Below are 25984 nucleotides of genomic sequence, written 5' to 3'. Positions count from 1 at the left end.
AGGACAACGACCCTAAGCACACAGCCAAGACAACACAGGAGTGGCTTCAGGAAAAGTCTCTGAATGTCCTTGCGTGGCCGCGACACAGCCCAGACTTGAACCCAATTGAATATCTCTGGAGAGACCTGAAAATAGCTGTGCAGCGACGCTCCCCATCCAACCTGACAAGAGCTTGAGAGGATGTGCAGAGTACAATGGGAGAAACACCCCAAAAACAGGTGACAAGCTTGTAGCGTCATACACAATAAGACTCGAGGCTGTAATCAGCTTGTAGCGTCATACACAATAAGACTCGAGGCTGTAATCAGCTTGTAGCGTCATACACAATAAGACTCGAGGCTGTAATCAGCTTGTAGCGTCATACACAATAAGACTCGAGGCTGTAATCAGCTTGTAGCGTCATACACAATAGGACTCGAGGCTGTAATCGCTGCCAAAGGTACTTCAACAAAGTACAGAGTAAAGGGTCTGAATACTAAATGTAAAAATATTTTCTTTATATTATTTGGGGCGGCAGCGTAGCCTAGTGGTTAGAGCGTTGGACTAGTAACCGGAAGGTTGCGAGTTCAAACCCCTGAGCTGACAAGGTACAAATCTGTCGTTCTGCCCCTGAACAGGCAGTTAACCCACTGTTCCCAGGCCGTCATTGAAAAGAAGAATATGTTTTTAACTGACTTGCCTGGTTAAATAAAGATACATTTTTTTAAAAATTGCAAAAATTTCTCTAAACCTGTTTTTCCTTTGTCAATTTTGGGGGGGTATTGTGTGTAGATTGTTGAGGAAACAAAACCATTTTAATAATACATTTTATAATATAATCTGTAAAGTAAAAAATTGTGTAAAAAGTCAGAAGGTATGAATGAACATGAATGCTCTGTATTTACATAAAGAATATTTAATGAATTCAACTATTTCGATGGAAGTGATGGTCTACTCAGTTTCTTTGAGGCTTCTGTGCCTGCAAGTTTTTACCTCTACCACTTAGCACCTCTTGCGATGAGCAATCCCGTATCCGGGAGCGTAACGATCGCCTCAAATGCATCAGCATAACGCAGCGGACATAAATACCCCTAGAAACGTTTCCTAGTCATGAAAATCGCAAATGAAATGAAATAAATATATTCAAACACAAGCTTAGCCTTTTGTTAACAACACTGTCATCTCAGATTTTCAAAATATGCGTTACAGCCATCGCTAGACAAGCATTTGTGTAAGTTTATCATGGCATAATGCTATGCTAGGCTCTGCTGGCAGCAGGCAACATTTTCGCGAAAATAAGAAAATCAACCAAATTAAATAATTTACCTTTGAAGAACTTCAGATGCTTTCACTCAAGAGACTCCCAGTTAGATAGAAAATGTTCCTTTTTTCCAAAAATAATATTTTTGTGGGCGAAAAAGCTCCCATTTCTTCATCATGCTTGGCTGAGAAATCGACCGGAAACTTTTTTTTTTTTTTTTCAAAATTTGCTCCATAATATCAACAGAAACACGTAAACGTTGTTTAGGATCCATCCTCAGGGTGTTTTTAACAAATATATTTGATAATATATCCGTCGAGGCAATTGGTTTCTCATAAGAAGCGATTGGAAAAATGGCTACCTCAGTATTTTACGCAAGGTTTTCTGCGGGAGACACCATGTGACCACTTGCTATATATGGTCCCTTACAGCTATTGTCCAATGGAAATGCCTACAAAGACGTCACAATGCTGTAGACTTCTTGGGGAATGCGTGGAAAACGTAAGCTCATTCGTAGCTCATTCACAGCCATATAAGGAGTCATTGGCATGAGGCGGTTTCAAAAAATGCGGCACTTCCTGGTTGGATTTTTATCTGGGTTTCGCCTGTAACATCAGTTCTGCGGCACTCACAGACAATATATTTGCAGTTTTAGAAACGTCAGAGTGTCTTCTTTCCAAAGCTGTCAATTATATGCATAGTCGAGCATCTTTTCTTGACAAACTATCTTGTTTAAAACGGGAATGTTTTTCATCCAAAAATGAAATGCCCCCAGAGTTTCAAGAGATTTTAATTGGCCAAAATTGGTCAAACTCAGTGGCTGATTCAAAAGAAGAAATGGAAGCCACTTCAACACAGCTGACATTAGGACATTAGGACAGGGATTCAGACATAAACTGCTGCCTAGACATTAGGGATTCAGACATAAACTCAGCACAGCTGACATTAGGACAGGGTTAGGGCCATTCCTCACAGAAATGTCTGGGAAATTGCAGGTGCCTTGGTGGAAGAGTGGGGTAACATGTCACAGTAAGAACTGGCAAATCTGGTGCAGTCCGTGAGGAGGAGATGCACTGTAGTACTTAATGCAGCTGGTGGCCACACCAGATACTGACTGTTAGTTTTGATTTTGACCCCGTTTTTGTTCAGGGACACGTTATTATATTTCTGTTAGTCACATGTCTGTGGAACTTTGTTCAGTTTATGTTGCAGATGTTGAATCTTGTTATAGTCATACAAATATTTACACATGTTAAGTTTGCTGAAAATAAACGCAGTTGACGGTGAGAGGATGTTTGTTTTTTTGCTCAGTTTACATAAATACTGCGTTGACAGGTTGAATGATTCTTCAGTACTTTTCATTTATCTATTCAGACAGCCGATTCAGACTTACGAAATGTACACCTTTCCTACTCACACATGAAGAGTATTTACCTGTTTCAGTCGCTGTTGCGCTGGTATAAAGATCGGGAGACAAGCGCGGGAATGCGTAATAGGGTTTATTATTTCTATACCCCAAACTACAGCGTTTAAAGTCACGGAGAAGAAGACAAACACGTATACAAAAGAACGAGGATTTACCTCGAATAAATTACACAAGCGCACAATGATTTACACACGGCGATTAAAACACGGGATGAGATCCTTAATCATCTGCGCAGCTGTACGAAAGCCAAAATACCGAGCACAGGGTCTCACATGCACCAGCCGACAATAATAACAACAATAATCAGGCAGGACAATGGTGAACCAAGGGCACACTTATACAGTTACTAATCACTGGGAATAGGTGTAATTATAGGTGCAGCTGTGCGTAATGAAAGTTCCAGAGGGTTCGGTGATAGTTGCGTAACTCTGCAGGTGTGGGTAAATTTAATTTTTCCCCCCCCCAGTACATTCATCTTAAGTCATCCGGAAAACACCCGTCTCAACGTCAACAGTGAAGAGGCGACTCCGGGATGTTATCCTTCTAAGCAGAGTTGCAAAGAAAAAGCCATATATCCAGTTTGTAGCGTGGTTCTGCGTTGTGTACTTTTAATGAAGACGCTGCCACAACTGGAGGTCTGCTAGTTGAATTATTTTTTTATTTTCCCTGCACACGAAGAGACAACACACATTATGGATTAGGGATTGTAACGAGTCAATGAGCAGGGGTACGAGGTCATTGAGGTAGGGGTTATAACGAGTCAATGAGCAGGGGTACGAGGTAATTGAGGTAGATGTACTTATAGGGGTAGGGGTTGTAATGGGGTTATCCAGGGGTTGTAATAGGGTTGTAATGGGGTTATAGCGGGGGTTTTAACAGGGGGTTTAACAGTGGTTGTAACGGGGGTTGTAATGGGGTTTTAATGGGGGTTTTAACAGGGGTTTTAACGGGGGTTGTAACGGGGTTGTAATGGGGTTTTAATGGGGGTTGTAATGGGGTTTTAATGGGGTTATAACAGGGGTTTTACGGGGGTTGTAACGGGGTTGTAATGGGGTTTTAATGGGGGTTGTAATGGGGTTATAACGGGGGTTGTAATGGGGGTTGTAATGGGGTTATAATGAGGTTATAACAGGGGTTTTACGGGGTTGTAATTGGGGTTGTAATGGGGTTATAACGGGGTTGTAATGGGGGTTGTAACGGGGGTTGTAATGGGGTTTTAACGGGGTTATAACGGGGTTGTAATGGGGTTATAACGGGGGTTGTAATGGGGTTATAACGGGGTTGTAATGGGGGTTGTAACGGGGTTGTAACAGGGGTTGTAATGGGGTTATAATGGGGGTTGTAATGGGGTTATAATGGGGGTTGTAATGGGGTTATAACGGGGGTTGTAATGGGGTTATAACGGGGTTGTAATGGGGTTGTAACGGGGTTGTAATGGAGGTTGTAATGGGGTTATAATGAGGTTATAACAGGGGTTTTAACGGGGTTGTAACGGGGTTGTAATGGAGGTTGTAATGGGGTGTTAATGAGGTTATAACAAGGGTTTTAACGGGGTTGTAACGGGGTTGTAATGGAGGTTGTAATGGGGTTTTAATGAGGTTATAACAGGGGTTTTAACGGGGTTGTAACGGGGTTGTAATGGGGTTGTAATGGGGTTATAACGGGGGTTGTAATGGAGGTTGTAATGGGGTTTTAATGAGGTTATAACAGGGGTTTCAACAGGGGTTATAACGGGGTTGTAACGGGGGTTGTAACTGGGGTTGTAACGGGGTTGTAATGGGGTTGTAAACAGGGGTTGTAATGGGGTTATAACGGGGTTGTAATGGGGGTTGTAACGGGGTTGTAATGGGGGTTGTAATGGGGGTTATAATGGGGGTTGTAACGGGGTTGTAATGGGGGTTATAACAGGGGTTTTAACGGGGTTGTAATGGGGGTTGTAACGGGGTTGTAACGGGGTTGTAATCGGGTTGTAACGGGGGTTGTAATGGGGTTATAACGGGGGTTGTAATGGGGGTTGTAATGGGGTTATAACGGGGTTATAACGGGGGTTGTAACGGGGTTGTAACGGGGTTATAACGGAGGTTGTAACGGGGTTGTAATGGGGTTGTAACGGGGTTGTAATGGGGGTTGTAACGGGGTTGTAATGGGGATTGTAACGGGGGTTGTAACGGGGGTTGTAATGGGGTTATAATGGGGGTTGTAATGGGGGTTGTAACGGGGTTATAACGGGGGTTGTAACGGGGGTTGTAACGGGGGTTATAACGGGGTTGTAACGAGTGCGCTGAAAGTCAGGAAGAAAGTTCAGGGAGTGTTTAAAAAAATAAAAATAGAAACAATGAACACGAAACACAAACAACACACCGACATGAAAACAGAGTCAATAACACCTGAGGAAAGAACCAAGGGGAGCGACAGATATAGAGAAAATAATCAAGGAGGAGTCCAGGTGAGTGACAGATATAGAGAAGATAATCAAGGAGGAGTCCAGGTGAGTGACAGATATAGAGAAAATAATCAAGGAGGAGTCCAGGTGAGTGACAGATATAGAGAAAATAATCAAGGAGGAGTCCAGGTGAGTGACAGATATAGAGAAGATAATCAAGGAGGAGTCCAGTTGAGTGACAGATATAGAGAAGATAATCAAGGAGGAGTCCAGATGAGAGACATATAGAGAAAATAATCAAGGAGGAGTCCAGATGAGAGACATATAGAGAAGATAATCAAGGAGGAGTCCAGGTGAGTGACAGATATAGAGAAGATAATCAAGGAGGAGTCCAGATGAGAGACATATAGAGAAGATAATCAAGGAGGAGTCCAGATGAGAGACATATAGAGAAGATAATCAAGGAGGAGTCCAGATGAGAGACATATAGAGAAAATAATCAAGGAGGAGTCCAGATGAGAGACATATAGAGAAGATAATCAAGGAGGAGTCCAGGTGAGTGACAGATATAGAGAAGATAATCAAGGAGGAGTCCAGATGAGAGACATATAGAGAAAATAATCAAGGAGGAGTCCAGATGAGAGACAGATATAGAGAAAATAATCAAGGAGGAGTCCAGGTGAGTGACAGATATAGAGAAAATAATCAAGGAGGGGTTGGAGTCCAGGTGAGTGACAGATATAGAGAAGATAATCAAGGAGGAGTCCAGGTGAGTGCCAGATATAGAGAAAATAATCAAGGAGGAGTCCAGGTGAGTGACAGATATAGAGAAAATAATCAAGGAGGAGTCCAGGTGAGTGACAGATATAGGGAAGATAATCAAGGAGGGGATGGAGTCCAGGTGAGTGACAGATATAGAGAAGATAATCAAGGAGGGGATGGAGTCCAGGTGAGTGACAGATATAGAGAAAATAATCAAGGAGGAGTCCAGGTGAGTGCCAGATATAGAGAAAATAATCAAGGAGGAGTCCAGGTGAGTGACAGATATAGAGAAAATAATCAAGGAGGAGACCAGGTGAGTGACAGATATAGAGAAAATAATCAAGGAGGAGTCCAGGTGAGTGACAGATATAGAGAAAATAATCAAGGAGGAGTCCAGGTGAGTGCCAGATATAGAGAAGATAATCAAGGAGGGGATGGAGTCCAGGTGACTGACAGATATAGAGAAGATAATCAAGGAGGGGATGGAGTCCAGGTGAGTGACAGATATAGAGAAGATAATCAAGGAGGTGATGGAGTCCAGGTGAGTGACAGATATAGAGAAGATAATCAAGGAGGAGTCCAGGTGAGTGACAGGTATAGAGAAAATAATCAAGGAGAGAAAGTAAGATATAGAGAAAATAATCAAGGAGGAGTCCAGGTGAGTGACAGATATAGAGAAAATAATCAAGGAGGAGTCCAGTTGAGTGACAGATATAGAGAAGATAATCAAGGAGGAGTCCAGATGAGAGACATATAGAGAAAATAATCAAGGAGGAGTCCAGGTGAGTGACAGATATAGAGAAAATAATCAAGGAGGAGTCCAGGTGAGTGACAGATATAGAGAAATAATCAAGGAGGAGTCCAGGTGAGTGACAGATATAGAGAAAATAATCAAGGAGGGGATGGAGTCCAGGTGAGTGACAGATATAGAGAAGATAATCAAGGAGGAGTCCAGGTGAGTGCCAGATATAGAGAAAATAATCAAGGAGGAGTCCAGGTGAGTGACAGATATAGATAAAATAATCAAGGAGGAGTCCAGGTGAGTGACAGATATAGGGAAGATAATCAAGGAGGGGATGGAGTCCAGGTGAGTGACAGATATAGAGAAGATAATCAAGGAGGGGATGGAGTCCAGGTGAGTGACAGATATAGAGAAAATAATCAAGGAGGAGTCCAGGTGAGTGCCAGATATAGAGAAAATAATCAAGGAGGAGTCCAGGTGAGTGACAGATATAGAGAAAATAATCAAGGAGGAGTCCAGGTGAGTGCCAGATATAGAGAAGATAATCAAGGAGGGGATGGAGTCCAGGTGACTGACAGATATAGAGAAGATAATCAAGGAGGGGATGGAGTCCAGGTGAGTGACAGATATAGAGAAAATAATCAAGGAGGAGTCCAGGTGAGTGCCAGATATAGAGAAGATAATCAAGGAGGAGTCCAGGTGAGTGACAGGTATAGAGAAAATAATCAAGGAGGAGACCAGGTGAGTGACAGATATAGAGAAGATAATCAAGGAGGAGTCCAGGTGAGTGACAGGTAGTAATCAAGGAGGAGACCAGGTGAGTGACAGATATAGAGAAAATAATCAAGGAGGAGTCCAGGTGAGTGACAGATATCAAGGAGGTGTCTAGGTGAGTGACAGATATAGGGAAGATAATCAAGGAGGTGATGGAGACCAGGTGAGTGACAGATATAGAGAAGATAATCAAGGAGGAGTCCAGGTGAGTGACAGGTATAGAGAAAATAATCAAGGAGGAGACCAGGTGAGTGACAGATATAGAGAAGATAATCAAGGAGGAGTCCAGGTGAGTGACAGGTATAGAGAAAATAATCAAGGAGGAGACCAGGTGAGTGACAGATATAGAGAAAATAATCAAGGAGGAGTCCAGGTGAGTGACAGATATAGAGAAGATAATCAAGGAGGTGTCTAGGTGAGTGACAGATATAGGGAAGATAATCAAGGAGGTGATGGAGACCAGGTGAGTGACAGATATAGAGAAGATAATCAAGGAGGTGATGGAGACCAGGTGAGTGACAGATATAGAGAAGATAATCAAGGAGGTGATGGAGACCAGGTGAGTGACAGATATAGAGAAGATAATCAAGGAGGTGATGGAGTCCAGGTGAGTGTCATGAGGTGCAGGTGCGCGAGACGATGGTGACAGGTGTGTGGGATAACCAGCAGCCTGATGACCTGGAGGTCAGAGAGGGAGTGTACGTGACAGGGGTAAAGTGACTCGTCAACAGGATAGATTATAAACGGTAGCAGCAGCGCATGTAATGAGTCCAAAGAGTTAGAGGTGACAAGGGTCAAACCAGATAGTTTAACCAAAAGCTAGCCAGACTATCTCCGATTGAGATCAACTCTATTATCCCACCAGTGGGAAATTCATTTGGTGATGTGCCTAATAAGACACAAAACATGAAAACACAGAAACGACACAATATAATTAACTGGAAGTGCTTTAGCTACACATTGAAAGTGAATGTGCTGTATGCTGTATATTGGAGGGATCATCAGACTATCCATTCTCCTGCCAAACGGCTGATGGTATAAAAGTCATATATAATATAATATATATATATATAATGATATAATAATAAAACCTGTTGTCATTTTACAGAGCTGCCTCTCTCATACACACGTATTGCCATAGAGGACATCCTGTCTGTCCTTTCGAGCTGAGCAGCAGAGGCAGCTGATATGCTGCATTCATAACCAAGTGGGAAGGTGGTATTTACCACTTATGACTGGGAAAAACCACTTGAAAGCCCCTCCAACTAGTAATTACTAGTGGGGAAACTCATCTATCATCCCTGAGTTTTGACTTTTCTCACATGCTGACTTCACCTACTAAGAAAATTCTCGATAACATCTGTAGCTCAGTTGGTAGAGCATGATGCTTGTAACGCCAGGGTAGTGGGTTCGATCCCCAGGACCACCCATACGTAGAATGTATGCACACATGACTGTAAGTCGCTTTGGATAAAAGAGTCTGCTAAATGGCATATATTATTATTATTTTATATTATTTTCTTTTGAAGAAGTCTTCCCTCTTGTCCGGCTGCTGCTGTGACTCAGTTTTCATCCTGTAAAGATGTAGAAGGATGCTTCAAAAGAAAACGACGTTGGTGTACAGTACTTCCCTCCGTCTTAGTCGAGCGCTGAAGCTTGACTTGGTGTTGCACTCGCATGTTCACAAACACGCATTTCAGAGGAAAGGACAACACACTCTGCAGGAAGGATTTATAGAACATTTGTAAGATATTGAGGTTGAAACAAAAAAAAAAAAACACTCTCTGCTGCAACTTCCAGGTCATCGTCGTCAGGGCCGTCGTCAGGGCCGTCGTCAGGGCCGGCCAGGGCCGTCGTCAGGGCCGTCGTCAGGGCCGTCGCCAGGGCCGTCGCCAGGGCCGTCGCCAGGGCCGTCGTCAGGGCCGTCGTCAGGGCCGTCGTCAGGGCCGTCGTCAGGGCCGTCGCCAGGGCCGTCGTCAGGGCCGTCGTCAGGGCCGTCGTCAGGGCCGTCGTCAGGGCCACCCAGTCAGTGGATTCAAAACAGTCCTGGTGGTCTTCTGTCTCTTCAGGAGTGTAACATATTGCTGATATGATGGTAAATGTTCAGGTAGATTGAACATGTTGAAGTCTCCCATGATCAGCTGTTTATGCTTCAGGTGACTCTGTTTTCCGCCTGGGATACAAGGTCATGAATCAAGTCGGCAGCTATTCGGGTGTGAATGGAGGGGGCTATGTAGACAATAAATAGTCAACCTGATTTATTTCCCATGGCAGGTTGTACGGCCGTAGGTTTAGAGCAAGAAGTTCAATATCTTTAGTACAGACCTTGTGCTTAATTTTAATGTGGGCAGGATTGCAATATTTCTCGTTGATTAATGCACAAATTCCACCATCTTTTCTCTTACCAGAGTTGATGTTTCGGTCCATTCTAATGATTGTGTAGCCATCCAGCTACACAGCGGAGGAGGGATCCTGTTTCGTAAGCTCAGGTCCCAGGTCCCAGGTCCCAGGTCTCAGGTCCCAGGTCTCAGGTCTCAGGTGCCAGGTCTCAGGTCCCAGGTCTCAGGTCTCAGGTCTCAGGTCCCAGGTCTCAGGTCTCAGGTCTCAAGTCTCAAGTCTCAGGTCCCAGGTCCCAGGTCTCAGGTCTCAGGTCCAGGTCCCAGGTCCCAGGTCTCAGGTCTCAGGTCTCAGGTCCCAGGTCTCAGGTCTCAGGTCTCAGGTCTCAGGTCTCAGGTCCCAGGTCCCAGGTCCCAGGTCTCAGGTCTCAGGTCCCAGGTCCCAGGTCTCAGGTCTCAGGTCTCAGGTCCCAGGTCTCAGGTCTCAGGTCCCAGGTCTCAGGTCTCAGGTCTCAGGTCTCAGGTCCCAGGTCTCAGGTCTCAGGTCCCAGGTCTCAGGTCCCAGGTCCCAGGTCTCCCAGGTCTCTCAGGTCCCAGGTCTCAGGTCTCAAGTCTCAGGTCCAGGTCCCAGGTCTCAGGTCTCAGGTCCCAGGTCTCAGGTCCCAGGTCTCATGGTCTCAGGTCCCAGGTCTCAGGTCTCAGGTCCCAGGTCTCAGGTCCCAGGTCTCAGGTCCCAGGTCTCAGGTCTCAGGTCCCAGGTCTCATGTCTCAGGTCCCAGGTCTCAGGTCCCAGGTCTCAGGTCTCAGGTCTCAGGTCTCAGGTCCCAGGTCCAGGTCTCAGGTCTCAGGTCCCAGGTCTCAGGTCTCAGGTCTCAAGTCTCAGGTCTCAGGTCTCAGGTCCCAGGTCCCAGGTCTCAGGTCTCAGGTCCCAAGTCTCAGGTCTCAGGTCTCAGGTCTCTGGTCCCAGGTCCCAGGTCCCAGGTCTCAGGTCCCAGGTCCCAGGTCTCAGGTCCCAGGTCTCAGGTCTCAGGTGCCAGGTCTCAGGTCCCAGGTCTCAGGTCTCAGGTCTCAAGTCTCAGGTCTCATGTCCCAGGTCCCAGGTCTCAGGTCTCAGGTCCCAGGTCCCAGGTCTCAGGTCCCAGGTCTCAGGTCTCAAGTCTCAGGTCCCAGGTCCCAGGTCCCAGGTCTCAGGTCCCAGGTCCCAGGTCCCAGGTCAGGTCCCAGGTCTCAGGTCTCAGGTCTCAGGTCTCAGGTCCCAAGTCTCAGGTCTCAGGTCCCAGGTCTCAGGTCTCAGGTTTCAGGTCTCAGGTCCCAGGTCTCAGGTCCCAGGTCTCAGGTCTCAGGTCCCAGGTCCCAGGTCCCAGGTCTCAGGTCCCAGGTCTCAGGTCTCAGGTCCCAGGTCTCAGGTCCCAAGTCTCAGGTCCCAGGTCTCAGGTCTCAGGTCCCAGGTCTCAGGTCCCAGGTCTCAGGTCTCAGGTCTCAGGTGCCAGGTCCCAGGTCTCAGGTCTCAAGTCTCAAGTCTCAGGTCTCAGGTCCCAGGTCCCAGGTCTCAGGTCTCAGGTCTCAGGTCTCAGGTCCCAGGTCCCAGGTCCCAGGTCTCAGATCCCAGGTCTCAGGTCCCAGGTCCCAGGTCCCAGGTTCCAGAACACAGACAGATCAGATCAGTTCAGGGTACAAGCCCGTAACTCCTCAGTCTAAATCCTTTCTACATGTCCATGCATAATAGATGGAAGAGGTTTTCTGAAGGGCTGTTTAAAAAAAACAAATCCTTCTCTTCTGCCGGGTTTCCTTGGTTTTAGATGCCTTTTATTGGGAACATGTTGTATTGATGGGGGTGTTCCAGGGTAGATGTTCAGAAAAGGGAGATTAAGCAGGACATCCCTTGGGTACGTGCATATGATATCTGCGGTTGTGGATCGCTGTACCCATTAGGTCGGAAGCTTGTTAAAACTAACAGTCAAAGTACAGCTATTTGCCTCATTATTATTATTATAATAATAATAATTATTTTATCATTTGTTCTTAACTGACTTACCAAGTTAAATAAAGGTTAAAAAATATTTTTTTAAATGTACAGTTGAATATGTGTTGTTATTAGTCTGACTGTCCATACTGATAGTGGTTCATAATTAACGCGAAAAAGGAGACAGAGTCTTTAAGTCTGTACAACTTAAATTCTGCATGATTGCACAGCATTTCATCAACGTTACACGATTAAAGGTGATTTGCTTCAGTTGGCTGCCTTATGACTCATTTCACGTTTACCTCCAGTGATCATAAGGTGAATTAGGTAATAATAATAATAATAATAAGGTCTAATATAAGGTCTAATAAGGTCTAATAGGTCTAAAACATGTGTCCTTTTTTATATTTCACATCTCATAACATATCACTAATTTACCCAGCCCTTATCAATAGCTCTGATCAATAGCCCTTATCAATAGCTCTGATCAATAGCTCTGATCAATATCCCTTATCAATAGCTCTGATCAATAGCTCTGATCAATAGCCCTTATCAATAGCTCTGATCAATAGCTCTGATCAATAGCCCTTATCAATAGCTCTGATCAATAGCCCTTATCAATAGCTCTGATCAATAGCTCTGATCAATAGCTCTGATCGATAGCCCTTATCAATAGCTCTGATCAATAGCTCTGATCGATAGCTCTGATCAATAGCTCTGAACGATAGCTCTGATCGATAGCTCTGATCAATAGCTCTGATCGATAGCTCTGATCAATAGCCCTTGTCAATAGGTCTGATCAATAGCTCTGATCAATAGGTCTGATCAATAGCTCTGATCGATAGCTCTGATCAATAGCTCTGATCGATAGCTCTGATCAATAGCCCTTATCAATAGCTCTGATCGATAGCTCTGATCAATAGCCCTTATCAATAGCTCTGATCAATAGCTCTAATCAAGTTGTAAATGACAGTGTATGGAGAATGGTGTTATTTCTATCAAGAAAAATAAAGTAGATGCCTTTTCCGCTTGGAACCGGCAGGTTGGTTAGGCCTTATTCGTGGTTTCCTCGTGGTTAAAGGTGGTGGAATCATGGTTAGAATACAGCGTATCGGTAGACACACCTTCATTTCATTGAGCTAGATGCTCTTCCCACTAAGACAACTGACGGGTTCATTAGTTCTTATCAGCAGACACATTTATTCTCTCTCCACTGTATAGCAGGTGAATACAAAGGTGTTCTCATGTTTATGTTGAAAGGTCAGAATATTGGTAGAGAGAAGTCCATTTAAAAGGAAATTACATTATATTAGCTGGTTGGAATCCCCCCCCCCCATGTACAGTGGCAAGAGAAATGATGTGAACGTTTGGAATTATCTGGATTTCTGCATATATTGGTCACCAAATTTGATCTGATCTTCATCTAAGTCACAACAATAGACAAACACAGTCTGCTTAAACTAATAACACACAAATTATTATATTTTTCTTGTTTCTATTGAATACATCATTTACACATTCAAAGTGTATATTGGAAAACGTATGTGAACCCTTAGGCTAATGACTTCTCCAAAAGCTACTTGGAATCAGGAGTCAACTATCCCGGAGTCCAATCAATGAGACGAGATTAGAGATGTTGGGTAGAGCTGCCCTGCCCAATAAAAAACACTCACAAAATATGGGTTTGCTATTCACAAGAAGCATTGCCTGATGTGACTCATGCCTCGAACAAAAGAGATCTCAGAAGACCCAAGATTAAGATTTGTTGACTTGCATAAAGCTGGAAAGGGTTACAAAAGTGTCTCTAACAGCCTTGATATTCATCAGTCCGCGGTAAGACATATTGTCCATAAATGGAGAAAGTTCAGCACTGTTGCTACTCTACCTAGGAGTGGCCGTCCTGCAAAGTTGACCGCTAGAGCACAGCGCATGCTCAATGAGGTTAAGAAGAATCGTAGAGAGTCAGCTAAAGACTTATAGAAATCTCTGGAACATGCTAACATCTCTGTTGACAAGTCTACGATACGTAAAACACTAAACAAGAATGGTGTTCATGGGAGGACACCACGGAAGAAGCCACTGCTGTCCGAAAAAAAGCATTGCTGCGCATATGAAGTTCGCAAAAGAGCATCTGGAATTTCCACAGCGCTACTGGTGAAATATTCTGTGGACAGATGAAACTAAAGTTGAGTTGTTTGGATGGAACACACACCACTATGTGTGGAGAGAAAAAGGCCCAGCACACCATCATCTAAACCTCATCCCAACTGTAAAGTACGGTGGGGCGAGCATCATGCTTTGAAGCTGCTTTGCAACAGCTCGCTACCATCGACTGAAAAATGAATTCCAAGGTTTATCAAGACATTTAGCAGGAGAATGTCAGGCTATCTGTCCTCCAATTGAAGCTCAGCAGAAGTTGGGTTTTTGCAACAGGACAAAGACCCAAAACACAGAAGTAAACCAGTTAGTGGCTTCAAAGGATGACAATACCCACTCTGGAGTGGCCCAGTCAGAGTCCTGACCTTCTGGAGTGGCCCAGGCAGAGTCCTGACCTTCTGGAGTGGCCCAGGCAGAGTCCTGACATTCTGGAGTGGCCCAGGCAGAGTCCCGACCTTCTGGAGTGGCCCAGTCAGAGTCCTGAACTTCTGGAGTGGCCCAGTCAGAGTCCTGACCTTCTGGAGTGGCCCAGTCAGAGTCCTGACCTTCTGGAGTGGCCCAGGCAGAGTCCTGACCTTCTGGAGTGGCCCAGTCAGAGTCCTGACCTTCTGGAGTGGCCCAGGCAAAGTCCTGACCTTCTGGTGGCCCAGGGCCCCTTCTGGAGGCAGAGAGTCCTGACCTTCTGGAGTGGCCCAGTCAGAGTCCTGACCTTCTGGAGTGGCCCAGTCAGAGTCCTGACCTCAACCTGATTGAGATACTGTGGCATGACCTCAAGAGAGCAGTTAACACCAGACATCCCAAGAATATTGCTGAACTGAAACAGTTTTGTAAAGAGGAATAGCCTCTTTGGGTGGTGTGGGGTCCTCTAATGTATTGATGGTGGTGTGGGGTCCTCTAATGTATTGATGGTGGTGTGGGGTCCTCTAATGTATTGATGGTGGTGTGGGGTCCTCTAATGTATTGATGGTGGTGTGGGGTCCTCTAATGTATTGATGGTGGTGTGGGATCCTCTAATGTATTGATGGTGGTGTGGGGTCCATTTTAACCCTCAATTTTGAAAAGATTGTCACACATTTATGGTAGGTCACACAGATTGTTTGATGGAAGATTTGATTGGTCGATGGAAGATTTGATTGGTCGATGGAAGATTTGATTGGTCGATGGAAGATTTCATTGGTCGATGGAAGATTTGATTGGTCGATGGAAGATTTGATTGGTCGATGAAAGATTTGATTGGTCGATCAAATAAAGATTATGTAAGACACCAGGAAATCATGTAGACATGGAAACATTTGAAATCTTTCCCCCCGAAATCCCAGCTGCTCTTTTAAAGCCCCTCTCTGCAACATTCTATCCCTCTCAAAACAACCCCTTGTAAAAACCACAGTCATTTCCCATGACGTTTTCCTATGTTTTGCTTTCTCTCAGAAAGCAAAACTAAGTGTTTCAGTTGCCCCACAGCCCTACTCCGGTGGCCAGCTGTGTCAACAGTTGCGGTGGTGCTGTGTCAACAACAGCAGTGCATGTGGAAATTGGTAACAGCGGGGCGGCCATTGTGTGCTTCTAAAGTCAACTGCAGGTGTGATCTGTAGTCTGAATTACTCTCAGAGTCACAAACGCCACCCTATTCCCTTACTGTGAACGTTTTGACCTGGTAGGAAATAGGGTGGCGTTTGAGATGCAGATAGGGTTATGTTTACCCGAGCGCAGACGGGGGGGCAAACTAATGTTTATGCCACGATAATGCTTGTGAGAGTGAGAGCATTTGTACACGGGGCATGTTGTGAGAGAAGCTCTATGCATACAGAGATGGTTGTTTCTATGTCATGTGCTTTGTCACTGCCGGTTCTTTACCTGAAGGTGAAATAATCCCTTACTCCATCTTGGTTAAATTCATATCTACCAGAGCTCTGTTTTCAATTTTGTAATGTTGTTTTCTCTCTTCATCTCTCTCTCTCTCCATCTCTCTCTCTCTCTCTCTCTCTCTCTCTCTCTCTCTCTCTCTCTCTCTCTCTCTCTCTCTCTCTCTCTCTCTCTCTCTCTCTCTCTCTCTCTCTCTCTCTTTTCTCTTTCCATCTCTCTCTCTCTCTCTCTCTCTCTCTCTCTCTCTCTCTCTCTCTCTCTCTCTCTCTCTCTCTCTCTCTCCATCTCTCTATCTCTCTCTTTCTCTCTCCATCCATCCATCTCTTTCTCTCTCTCTCTCTCTCTCTCTCCCTCCCCCTTTTCACCCCTCCCTCCCCTCCCTCCCTCCCTCCCTCCCTCCCTCCCTCCCTCCCTCCCTCCCTCCCTCCCTCCCTCCCTCCCTCCCTCCCTCCCTCCTCTCTCTCTTTCAGTGATGGCCTGTGGGATGCCTATACCCCCAGTAAATGGTAGCATAGTCGGGCAGGACTTCACTCTTGGTGCCAGGGCCATGTACCAGTGCAACCCCGGTTTCAGATTGGCCAACCCCCTGGCCGTGTCAGTCGTCTGTCAGGAGTCTGGGAGGTGGAGCTCCAATGAGGCCACGCCCCGCTGCATACGTGAGTAATCCTCATTGGTTGGAGTTGATATACCTATACTTCGTTTATTGCCGCCGGAACAGCCTGAATTCTTTGGGGCATAGATTCTACAATTGCTCAATTTGCTATCAAGGGACGTAACGTGTGCCAGGAAAACCTTCCATCACCGCCACCAGCCTGTAACGTTTTGACACCGGGCAGGATGGGGCCATGCTCAATTTGCTATCAAGGGACGTAACGTGTGCCAGGAAAACCTTCCATCACCGCCACCAGCCTGTAACGTTTTGACACCAGGCAGGATGGACTCATGTTGTTTATGTCAAATCCTAACTCTGCCATCAGCAACAGGAACCGGGAATTTGTTTTTTCAGTCCTCAGTGTTGCCCACTGCAGCCGCTCCTTCTTGGTTTAAGCTGATAGGACTGGAACCCAGTGTAGTCGTCTGCTGCATGACCGACTAGTTGTGCTCTCTGACATGGTGTTCTGCGCCGTTATTTTCCTGTTTTGTGGCCCAACCTGTAAACTTGCACAGTTCCATGCCATTCTCCTTCGACCGCTCTTATCAACGAGCAGTTGTTTGTCACACCACTCTCTGTAAACCCTAGACACAGTCATGTGTGAAAAGCCCCGGAGGCCATTTCTGAGATACTGGAACCAGCTCACCTGGCACCGATGATACATTTTTTTTTAACCTTTTTTTAACGAGGCAGGTCAGTTAAGAACAAATTCTTATTTTGAATGACGGCCTAGGAACAGTGGGTTAACTGGTCTAGGAACAGTGGGTTAACTGGTCTAGGAACAGTGGGTTAACTGGTCTAGGAACAGTGGGTTAACTGGTCTAGGAACAGTGGGTTAACTGGTCTAGGAACAGTGGGTTAACTGGTCTAGGAACAGTGGGTTAATTGGTCTAGGAACAGTGGGTTAACTGGTCTATGAACAGTGGGTTAACTGGTCTAGGAACAGTGGGTTAACTGGTCTAGGAACAGTGGGTTAACTGGTCTAGGAACAGTGGGTTAACTGGTCTAGGAACAGTGGGTTAACTGATCTAGGAACAGTGGGTTAACTGGTCTAGGAACAGTGGGGTTAACTGGTCTAGGAACAGTGGGTTAACTGGTCTAGGAACAGTGGGTTAACTAGGAACAGTGGGTTAATTGGTCTAGGAACAGTGGGTTAACTGGTCTAGGAACAGTGGGTTAACTGGTCTAGGAACAGTGGGTTAACTGGTCTAGGAACAGTGGGTTAACTGATCTAGGAACAGTGGGTTAACTGGTCTAGGAACAGTGGGGTTAACTGGTCTAGGAACAGTGGGTTAACTGGTCTAGGAACAGTGGGTTAATTGGTCTAGGAACAGTGGGTTAACTGGTCTAGGAACAGTGGGTTAACTGGTCTAGGAACAGTGGGTTAGGAACAGTGGGTTAACTGATCTAGGAACAGTGGGTTAACTGATCTAGGAACAGTGGGTTAACTGGTTTAGGAACAGTGGGTTAACTGATCTAGGAACAGTGGGTTAACTGGTCTAGGAACAGTGGGTTAACTGGTCTAGGAACAGTGGGGTTAACTGGTCTAGGAACAGTGGGTTAACTGGTCTAGGAACAGTGGGTTAATTGGTCTAGGAACAGTGGGTTAACTGGTCTAGGAACAGTGGGTTAACTGGTCTAGGAACAGTGGGTTAACTGGTCTAGGAACAGTGGGTTAACTGGTCTAGGAACAGTGGGTTAACTGATCTAGGAACAGTGGGTTAACTGGTCTAGGAACAGTGGGGTTAACTGGTCTAGGAACAGTGGGTTAACTGGTCTAGGAACAGTGGGTTAATTGGTCTAGGAACAGTGGGTTAACTGGTCTAGGAACAGTGGGTTAACTGGTCTAGGAACAGTGGGTTAACTGATCTAGGAACAGTGGGTTAACTGATCTAGGAACAGTGGGTTAACTGATCTAGGAACAGTGGGTTAACTGGTTTAGGAACAGTGGGTTAACTGATCTAGGAACAGTGGGTTAACTGGTCTAGGAACAGTGGGTTAACTGCCTTGTTCAGGGGCAGAACGACAGATTCTTACCTTGTCAGCTCAGGGAATTGATCTTGCAACCTTTCGGTTACTAGTCCAACGCTCTAACCACCTAGGCTACCTGCTGCCCCTTCATACAACGTTCAAATTCGCTTAGTTAACTAATTTTCAATGGAACAGTAACGGCAGTGCAACAGTAACTGAATGCCTTGATGCCTGTCTGCCTGCTTTATATAACAAGACACAGCCACGTGACTCACTGTCTGTAAGAGCCATCCATTTTCGTGAATGGTATACCTAATTTTATTTTATTTGTATTTATTTATCCGTTATTTTACCAGTATAAGTTGACTGAGAACACGTTCTCATTTACAGCAACGACCTGGGGAATAGTTACAGGGGAGAGGAGGGGGGTGAATGAGCCAATTGTAAACTAAAATAATAAACTGGCTGGTGAGTGTATGTCCTCATTGGTCAGAGATCACTTATCATGAGTCCTACTTGATTGGTGATCACTTATGAGTTCCCATTGGTTAGAGATACCTTATGAATCCTCATTGGTTGAAGATCCCTTATCATAAATCCTCATTGGTTGGAGATCACTTATCATAAATCCTCATTGGTTGGAGATCACTTATCATGAATCCTCATTGGTTGGAGATCACTTATCATAAATCCTCATTGGTTGGAGATCACTTATCATGAATCCTCATTGGTTGGAGATCCCTTATCATAAATCCTCATTGGTTGGAGATCACTTATCATGAATCCTCATTGGTTGGAGATCACTTATCATGAATCCTCATTGGTTGGAGATCACTTATCGTGAGGTCTCATTGGTTGGAGATCACTTATCGTGAGGTCTCATTGGTTGGAGATCACATCATTCAGTTCTCATTGGGGCTGCATTTCCTTCCACATTTGTAATGTTTTCGATTAAGTTTTTTACAAAAAGGTTTTTATTCAGAATTAGAGTTGTGACAGGGTTCAGCGCCAGGAACATTTCAATGTAAGACTGTTGTATGTGTTCATTTGAGGAGAGATAAATCCCCAGCACTTCTTCACTGTCCAAGAGTCACTAAAAGATGACTGTTGAGATACAAGAATCACTGCCAAGCTTGTGTCATATTTAGATTATCAATAACTTAGAAAATGAGGTAGTTAGTTTTGGCTTTTATTGTGACAATTTTAAATGTACTTTGACGACCTAATATAATAAAGTCAAATAAAATCAAATGTTATTTGTTGCGTTGAATACAACAGGTGTAGATCTTAAATCCCCCCCAAAAATATGTTAAAAAAATATTGATCAAGTAATTTCACATCTTAAAACAGTTCAGTTAGTCATTTCTGACCTGTGACCTATGTGTATCTGACCCCTGACCTTTGCAGCGGTGACCTGCCCTGACATAGGCCACTCTGCTGTGGATCACGGGAGATGGAGGCTGATCTACGGGTCTCAGAGCCAGTACGACGCCATGATGATGCTCATCTGTGATCCCGGATATTACTACAAGGGTCAGAGGGTCATCCGTTGCCAGGCCAACAGCACCTGGGACTACCCAGAGCCCCGGCCGGCCTGCGAGAGTGAGTCAGAATATACATCTCCCACAATGCATTGTTTGAGCAATACGATCTGCCGTTTTCCCTTCAGCCAAGTTGTGCTTTAGATGATGCAGAATGAGAAAGACATGGTATATGAACCAGATTTACCATGGAAATCATTATCAGTGTTAACTGACCGGACTAATGCTTTCTCTACATGTTCTCCTGCACAGAGGAGAGAGAGAATTATTATAATATTTTGCATTTATTTAACCTTTATTTAACTAGGCAAGTCGGTTAAGAACAAATTCTTATTTACAATGACTGCCTAGGAACAGTGGGTTAACTGGTCTAGGAACTGTGGGTTAACTGGTCTAGGAACAGTGGGTTAACTGGTCTAGGAACAGTGGGTTAAATGCCTTGTTCAGCTCGGGGATTTGAACTAGCAACCTTTCCGTTATTGGCACAATGCTCTAACCACTAGGCTGCCTGCTGCCTCTCCGCCAAGAAGATTGATGAAAACACAGAGAGGAGAGAGAGAAAGATTATCCCAGAGGAATGTAGAGAGAAAGAGAAAAAGAGAGAGAGGATAGGAGAGAGGGGGGGATAGGAGAGAGAGAGAAGGTGAGAGGAAAGGGGAGAGAGAGAGAGAAGGATAAAGAGAGAGAGGGGACCAAGAGAGAGAGAAGGGGAGAGAGAGAGAGGCGAGAGAGAGACAGAGAGAGAGAGAGAGAGAGAGAGAGAGAGAGAGAGAGACAGAGAGAGAGTGAAGGAGAGAGAGGGGGACCAAGAGAGAGAAGGAGAGAGAGAGAGGGAGAGAAGGGGAGAGAGAGAGAGAGAGAAGAGAGAGAGAGAGAGAGAGAGAGAGAGAGGGAGAGAGAGAGAGAGAGAGAGAGAGAGTGAAGGAGAGAGAGGGGGACCAAGAGAGAGATAAGGGGGAGAGAGAGAGAGAGAGAGAGAGAGAGAGAGAGAGAGAGAGAGAGAGAGAGAGAGAGAGAGAGAGAGAGAGAGAGAGAGAGAGAGAGAGAGACAGAGACAGAGACAGAGAGAGACAGAGAGGAGACAGAGAGGGAGACAGAGAGGGAGACAGAGAGAGACAGAGAGAGAGAGACACAGAGAGACAGAGAGAGAGAGAGAGAAAGAGACAGAGAGAGAGAGAGACAGAGAGAGAGAGAGAGAGAGAGAGAGAGAGAGAGGAGAGAGAGAGAGAGAGAGAGAGAGAGAGAGAGAGAGAGAGAGAGAGAGAGAATGGTTAGCCTTGATGAATACAGAAAGGAAACCTTGATCCAACAAAATGGGTGACATCAAAACAAGACAAATGAAATAAACCAAGTTGAACATATGAATGTGTTTTGTTGTTCTTTTAGGATTCATTTTTTTTCTGCTTGACTCCTCTCCTCTCCTCTCCTCTCCTCTCCTCTCCTCTCCTCTCCTCTCCTCTCCTCTCCTCTCCTCTCCTCTCCTCTCCTCTCCTCTCCTCTCCTCTCCTCTCCTCTCCTCTCCTCTCCTCTCCTCTCCTCTCCTCAGTAATCTCCTGTGGGGACCTGGGCACTCCTCCGAATGGTAATAAGATCGGGACTCTGACGGTGTTCGGAGCGACAGCCATCTTCTCCTGTAACACAGGCTATACGCTGGTTGGTTCCCGGGTCAGAGAGTGCATGTCCAATGGCCTCTGGAGTGGATCTCAGGTCCAGTGTTTCGGTAAGGGAACCAGAACTAACTAGAGACAGTTACAACCAAATATAACCAGTTAAATCTCATTTTGTATTTCAAGTTATATTCATAATTCATTATATTTTCATTTTCATAAAGAACCAGATGATAGCATTTGGTCATTGTGTTTTATATGTCTATAGGACCTATTTGTTTGGTCAACCATTGTGTTTTATATGTCTATAGGACCTATTTATGACAAACAGAATATATCCCTGCATGCATATGTGACTGTATCCTTTGTCTCTCTCTGTTGTCCCTCGTCTCTAGCGGGTCACTGCGGTACCCCTGAACCAATAGTGAATGGTCAGATCATAGGAGAGAACTATAACTACAGAGGTAGTGTGGTCTACCAGTGTAACCCGGGATTCAGACTCATCGGGGTGTCTGTACGCATCTGTGAACAGGATCACCGCTGGTCTGGGCGCACCCCTGTCTGTGTCCGTAAGTACCCAGAGATAGTGGCTATGGTATGGTACCCAGAGATAGTGGCTATGGTATGGTACCCAGAGATAGTGGCTATGATATGGTACCCAGAGATAGTGACTATGGTATGGTACCCAGAGATAGTGGTTATGGTATGGTACCCAGAGATAGTGGCTATGGTATGGTACCCAGAGATAGTGGCTATGGTATGGTACCCAGAGATAGTGGCTATGGTATGGGTTAAACAGTACCCAGAGATGGTGGCTATGATATGGTACCCAGAGATAGTGACTATGATATGGTACCCAGAGATAGTGGCTATGGTATGGTACCCAGAGATAGTGGCTATGATATGGTACCCAGAGATAGTGGCTATGGTATGGGTTAAACAGTACCCAGAGATAGTGGCTATGGTATGGTACCCAGAGATAGTGGCTATGGTATGGGTTAAACAGTACCCAGAGATAGTGGCTATGGTATGGTACCCAGAGATAGTGGCTATGGTATGGGTTAAACAGTACCCAGAGATAGTGGCTATGGTATGGTACCCAGAGATAGTGGCTATGGTATGGGTTAAACAGTACCCAGAGATAGTGGCTATGATATGGTACCCAGAGATAGTGGCTATGATATGGTACCCAGAGATAGTGGCTATGGTATGGGTTAAACAGTACCCAGAGATAGTGGCTATGATATGGTACCCAGAGATAGTGTCTATGATATGGTACCCAGAGATAGTGGCTATGGTATGGGTTAAACAGTACCCAGAGATAGTGGCTATGGTATGGGTTAAACCGTACCCAGAGATAGTGGCTATGGTATGGTACCCAGAGATAGTGGCTATGGTATGGTACCCAGAGATAGTGGCTATGATATGGTACCCAGAGATAGTGGCTATGATATGGTACCCAGAGATAGTGGCTATGATATGGGTTAAACAGTACCCAGAGATAGTGGCTATGATATGGGTTAAACAGTACCCAGAGATAGTGGCTATGATATGGGTTAAACAGTACCCAGAGATAGTGGCTATGGTATGGTACCCAGAGATAGTGGCTATGGTATGGGTTAAACAGTACCCAGAGATAGTGGATATGGTATGGGTTAAACCGTACCCAGAGATAGTGGCTATGATATGGGTTAAACAGTACCCAGAGATAGTGGCTATGATATGGGTTAAACAGTACCCAGAGATAGTGGCTATGGTATGGTACCCATAGATAGTGGCTATGATATGGGTTAAACAGTACCCAGAGATAGTGGATATGATATGGGTTAAACAATACCCAGAGATAGTGGCTATGATATGGTACCCAGAGATAGTGGCTATGGTATGGTACCCAGAGATAGTGGCTATGGTATGGGTTAAACAGTACCCAGAGATAGTGACTATGGTATGGTACCCAGAGATAGTGGCTATGGTATGGGTTAAACAGTACCCAGAGATAGTGACTATGGTATGGTACCCAGAGATAGTGGCTATGATATGGGTTTAACAGTACCCAGAGATAGTGGCTATGGTATGGTACCCAGAGATAGTGGCTATGGTATGGGTTAAACAGTACCCAGAGATAGTGACTATGGTATGGTACCCAGAGATAGTGGGTATGGTATGGTACCCAGAGATAGTGGCTATGATATGGTACCCAGAGATAGTGGCTATGATATGGGTTTAACAGTACCCAGAGATAGTGGCTATGGTATGGTACCCAGAGATAGTGGCTATGGTATGGGTTAAACAGTACCCAGAGATAGTGACTATGGTATGGTACCCAGAGATAGTGGCTATGGTATGGTACCCAGAGATAGTGGCTATGATATGGTACCCAGAGATAGTGGTTATCGTATTGTACCCAGAGATAGTGGCTATGGTATGGGTTAAACAGTACCCAGAGATAGTGGCTATGGTATGGTACCCAAAGATAGTGGCTATGATATGGTACCCAGAGATAGTGGCTATGGTATGGTACCCAGAGATAGTGGCTATGATATGAGTTAAACAGTACCCAGAGATAGTGGCTATGGTATGGTACCCAGAGATAGTGGCTATGATATGGGTTAAACAGTACCCAGAGATAGTGGCTATGGTATGGGTTAAACAGTACCCAGAGATAGTGGCTATGATATGGTACCCAGAGATAGTGGCTATGGTATGGTACCCAGAGATAGTGGCTATGGTATGGTACCCAGAGATAGTGGTTATGGTATGGTACCCAGAGATAGTGGCTATGATATGGTACCCAGAGATAGTGGCTATGATATGGTACCCAGAGATAGTGGCTATGATATGGGTTAAACAGTACCCAGAGATAGTGGCTATGATATGGTACCCAGAGATAGTGGCTATGATATGGTACCCAGAGATAGTGGCTATGATATGGGTTAAACAGTACCCAGAGATAGTGGCTATGATATGGGTTAAAAAGAAATATCTACCAGGCATTTACAGAAATCCCAGTTGGAACATTCCCAGAAATAGAAGGGAAAAAGCAGGGAATACAGGAATTCTCCAACCAGGATTTCTAGAAAACCTAGGCATTCTGGGAAAGTTTGTGGAATTGTGCAACCCAAGTGTCTCCTGATAGGTGTATGGGGACGTATAGATTAGTGTCTTCCTATAGAGTAATGAATATCATTGGATGTAGACTAGGGTCTTCCTATAGAGTAATGATTTTCATTGGATGTAGACTAGGGTCTTCCTATAGAGTAATGATTTTCATTGGATGTAGACTAGGGTCTTCCTATAGAGTAATGAATATCATTGGATGTAGACTTGGGTCTTCCTATAGAGTAATGAATATCATTGGATGTAGACTAGGGTCTTCCTATAGAGTATTGAATATCATTCGATGTAAACTAGGGACCTACTGGCTAATGTGTAATAATATTTGAGAACATATGACTGATGTGTTTTGGGATAGTGTTGACAGCTTGTATTAACTTTAGACATGTATAGTGATAAGATTTTCTCTATATTTTCCTTGTCTCCATAGCGATCACATGTGGTCATCCAGGCAACCCTTCCTTTGGCTTTACTCAGGGAACGCAGTTCAACCTGAACGATATTGTGCACTTCGCGTGCAACACCGGATACGTCCTGCAGGGGGCGGTTAAGTCTCATTGCCAGTCCAACGGACAGTGGAGCAACACCCTACCCAAGTGTAAAAGTAAGTCTGGAAAATATACGGAGAGGACCGTGTGATTTAATTCCCTGCTATGGGAATGAGGTGATCTGTTTATGTTTAGGTAATAGATGTCTGGACTAAAGATTATTTCCTGGCTTTTAATTTGTGATGCTGACGCTGCATGTCAGATAGCTAGTTTAGTGTAGCTTTGCAGAGTAATGTCATCTTTCCGTAGAATTAAAGAACTTAGAGTACTGTCGCCCGTAAAAATGTATTTTGCTCGTATTGGTCAGTGATGTTGACAGAGACTTTGGAGGGTGTGTTGTGCATGTGTCAGGTAGCAAGCTCAGAGCTAGCTTAGCTTAGCTTAGTTTAGTTTGGCGCAGTGATGTCATCTTTCTGGAGACTTGGAATGTTAAGTCGCCCAGACCCGTAAAATGCCTTGATTTTTGTCGGCATATACAGAGCATTCAGAAAGTATTCAACCCCCTTGACTTATTCCACATGTTGTTGTTACAGCCTGAATTCAAAATGGAAGACATAGATTTTTTTCTCTTACTCATCTACTCACAATATAATTAAAAAGTGAAAACATCTTTTTTTTATGTTTATACATTTGCTGAAAATGAAATATTGAAATGTCTCATTTACATACGCATTGACACACGTCAATACATGTTAGAATCACCTTTGGCAGTGATTATGGCTGTGAGTTTGTCTGTGTCTCTAAGAGCTTTGCCAATATAGATGGTGCAATATTCATAAAACAATTATTTAGAAAATTCTTCAAGCTCTGTCAAGTTGCTTGTTAATCATTGCTAGACAGACATTTCAAGTCTTGCCATAGATGTTCAAGCCGATTTAAGTCAAAACTGTAACTAGGCCACTCAG

The 25984-nt window shown here is 44.7% G+C and overlaps 1 protein-coding gene across 1 annotated transcript in view; it reads left to right on the top strand.

Moving 5' to 3' along the window:
* LOC124042645 (CUB and sushi domain-containing protein 1-like) overlaps positions 1-25984 on the top strand; it is an 842040-nt gene that overhangs the window by 723329 nt on the left and 92727 nt on the right. Inside the window, 5 exon segments of the mRNA XM_046360721.1 lie at positions 16117-16302; positions 19677-19871; positions 21357-21544; positions 21758-21986; positions 24962-25135. Coding sequence (XP_046216677.1) covers positions 16117-16302; positions 19677-19871; positions 21357-21544; positions 21758-21986; positions 24962-25135 — 972 coding nt within the window.

The sequence above is a fragment of the Oncorhynchus gorbuscha genome, linkage group LG09, assembly GCF_021184085.1.
Source record: "Oncorhynchus gorbuscha isolate QuinsamMale2020 ecotype Even-year linkage group LG09, OgorEven_v1.0, whole genome shotgun sequence".
NCBI lineage: Eukaryota > Metazoa > Chordata > Actinopteri > Salmoniformes > Salmonidae > Oncorhynchus > Oncorhynchus gorbuscha.
The sequence above is the reverse complement of the archived record's forward strand: the minus strand, read 5'-3'. Positions and strand labels throughout refer to the sequence as shown.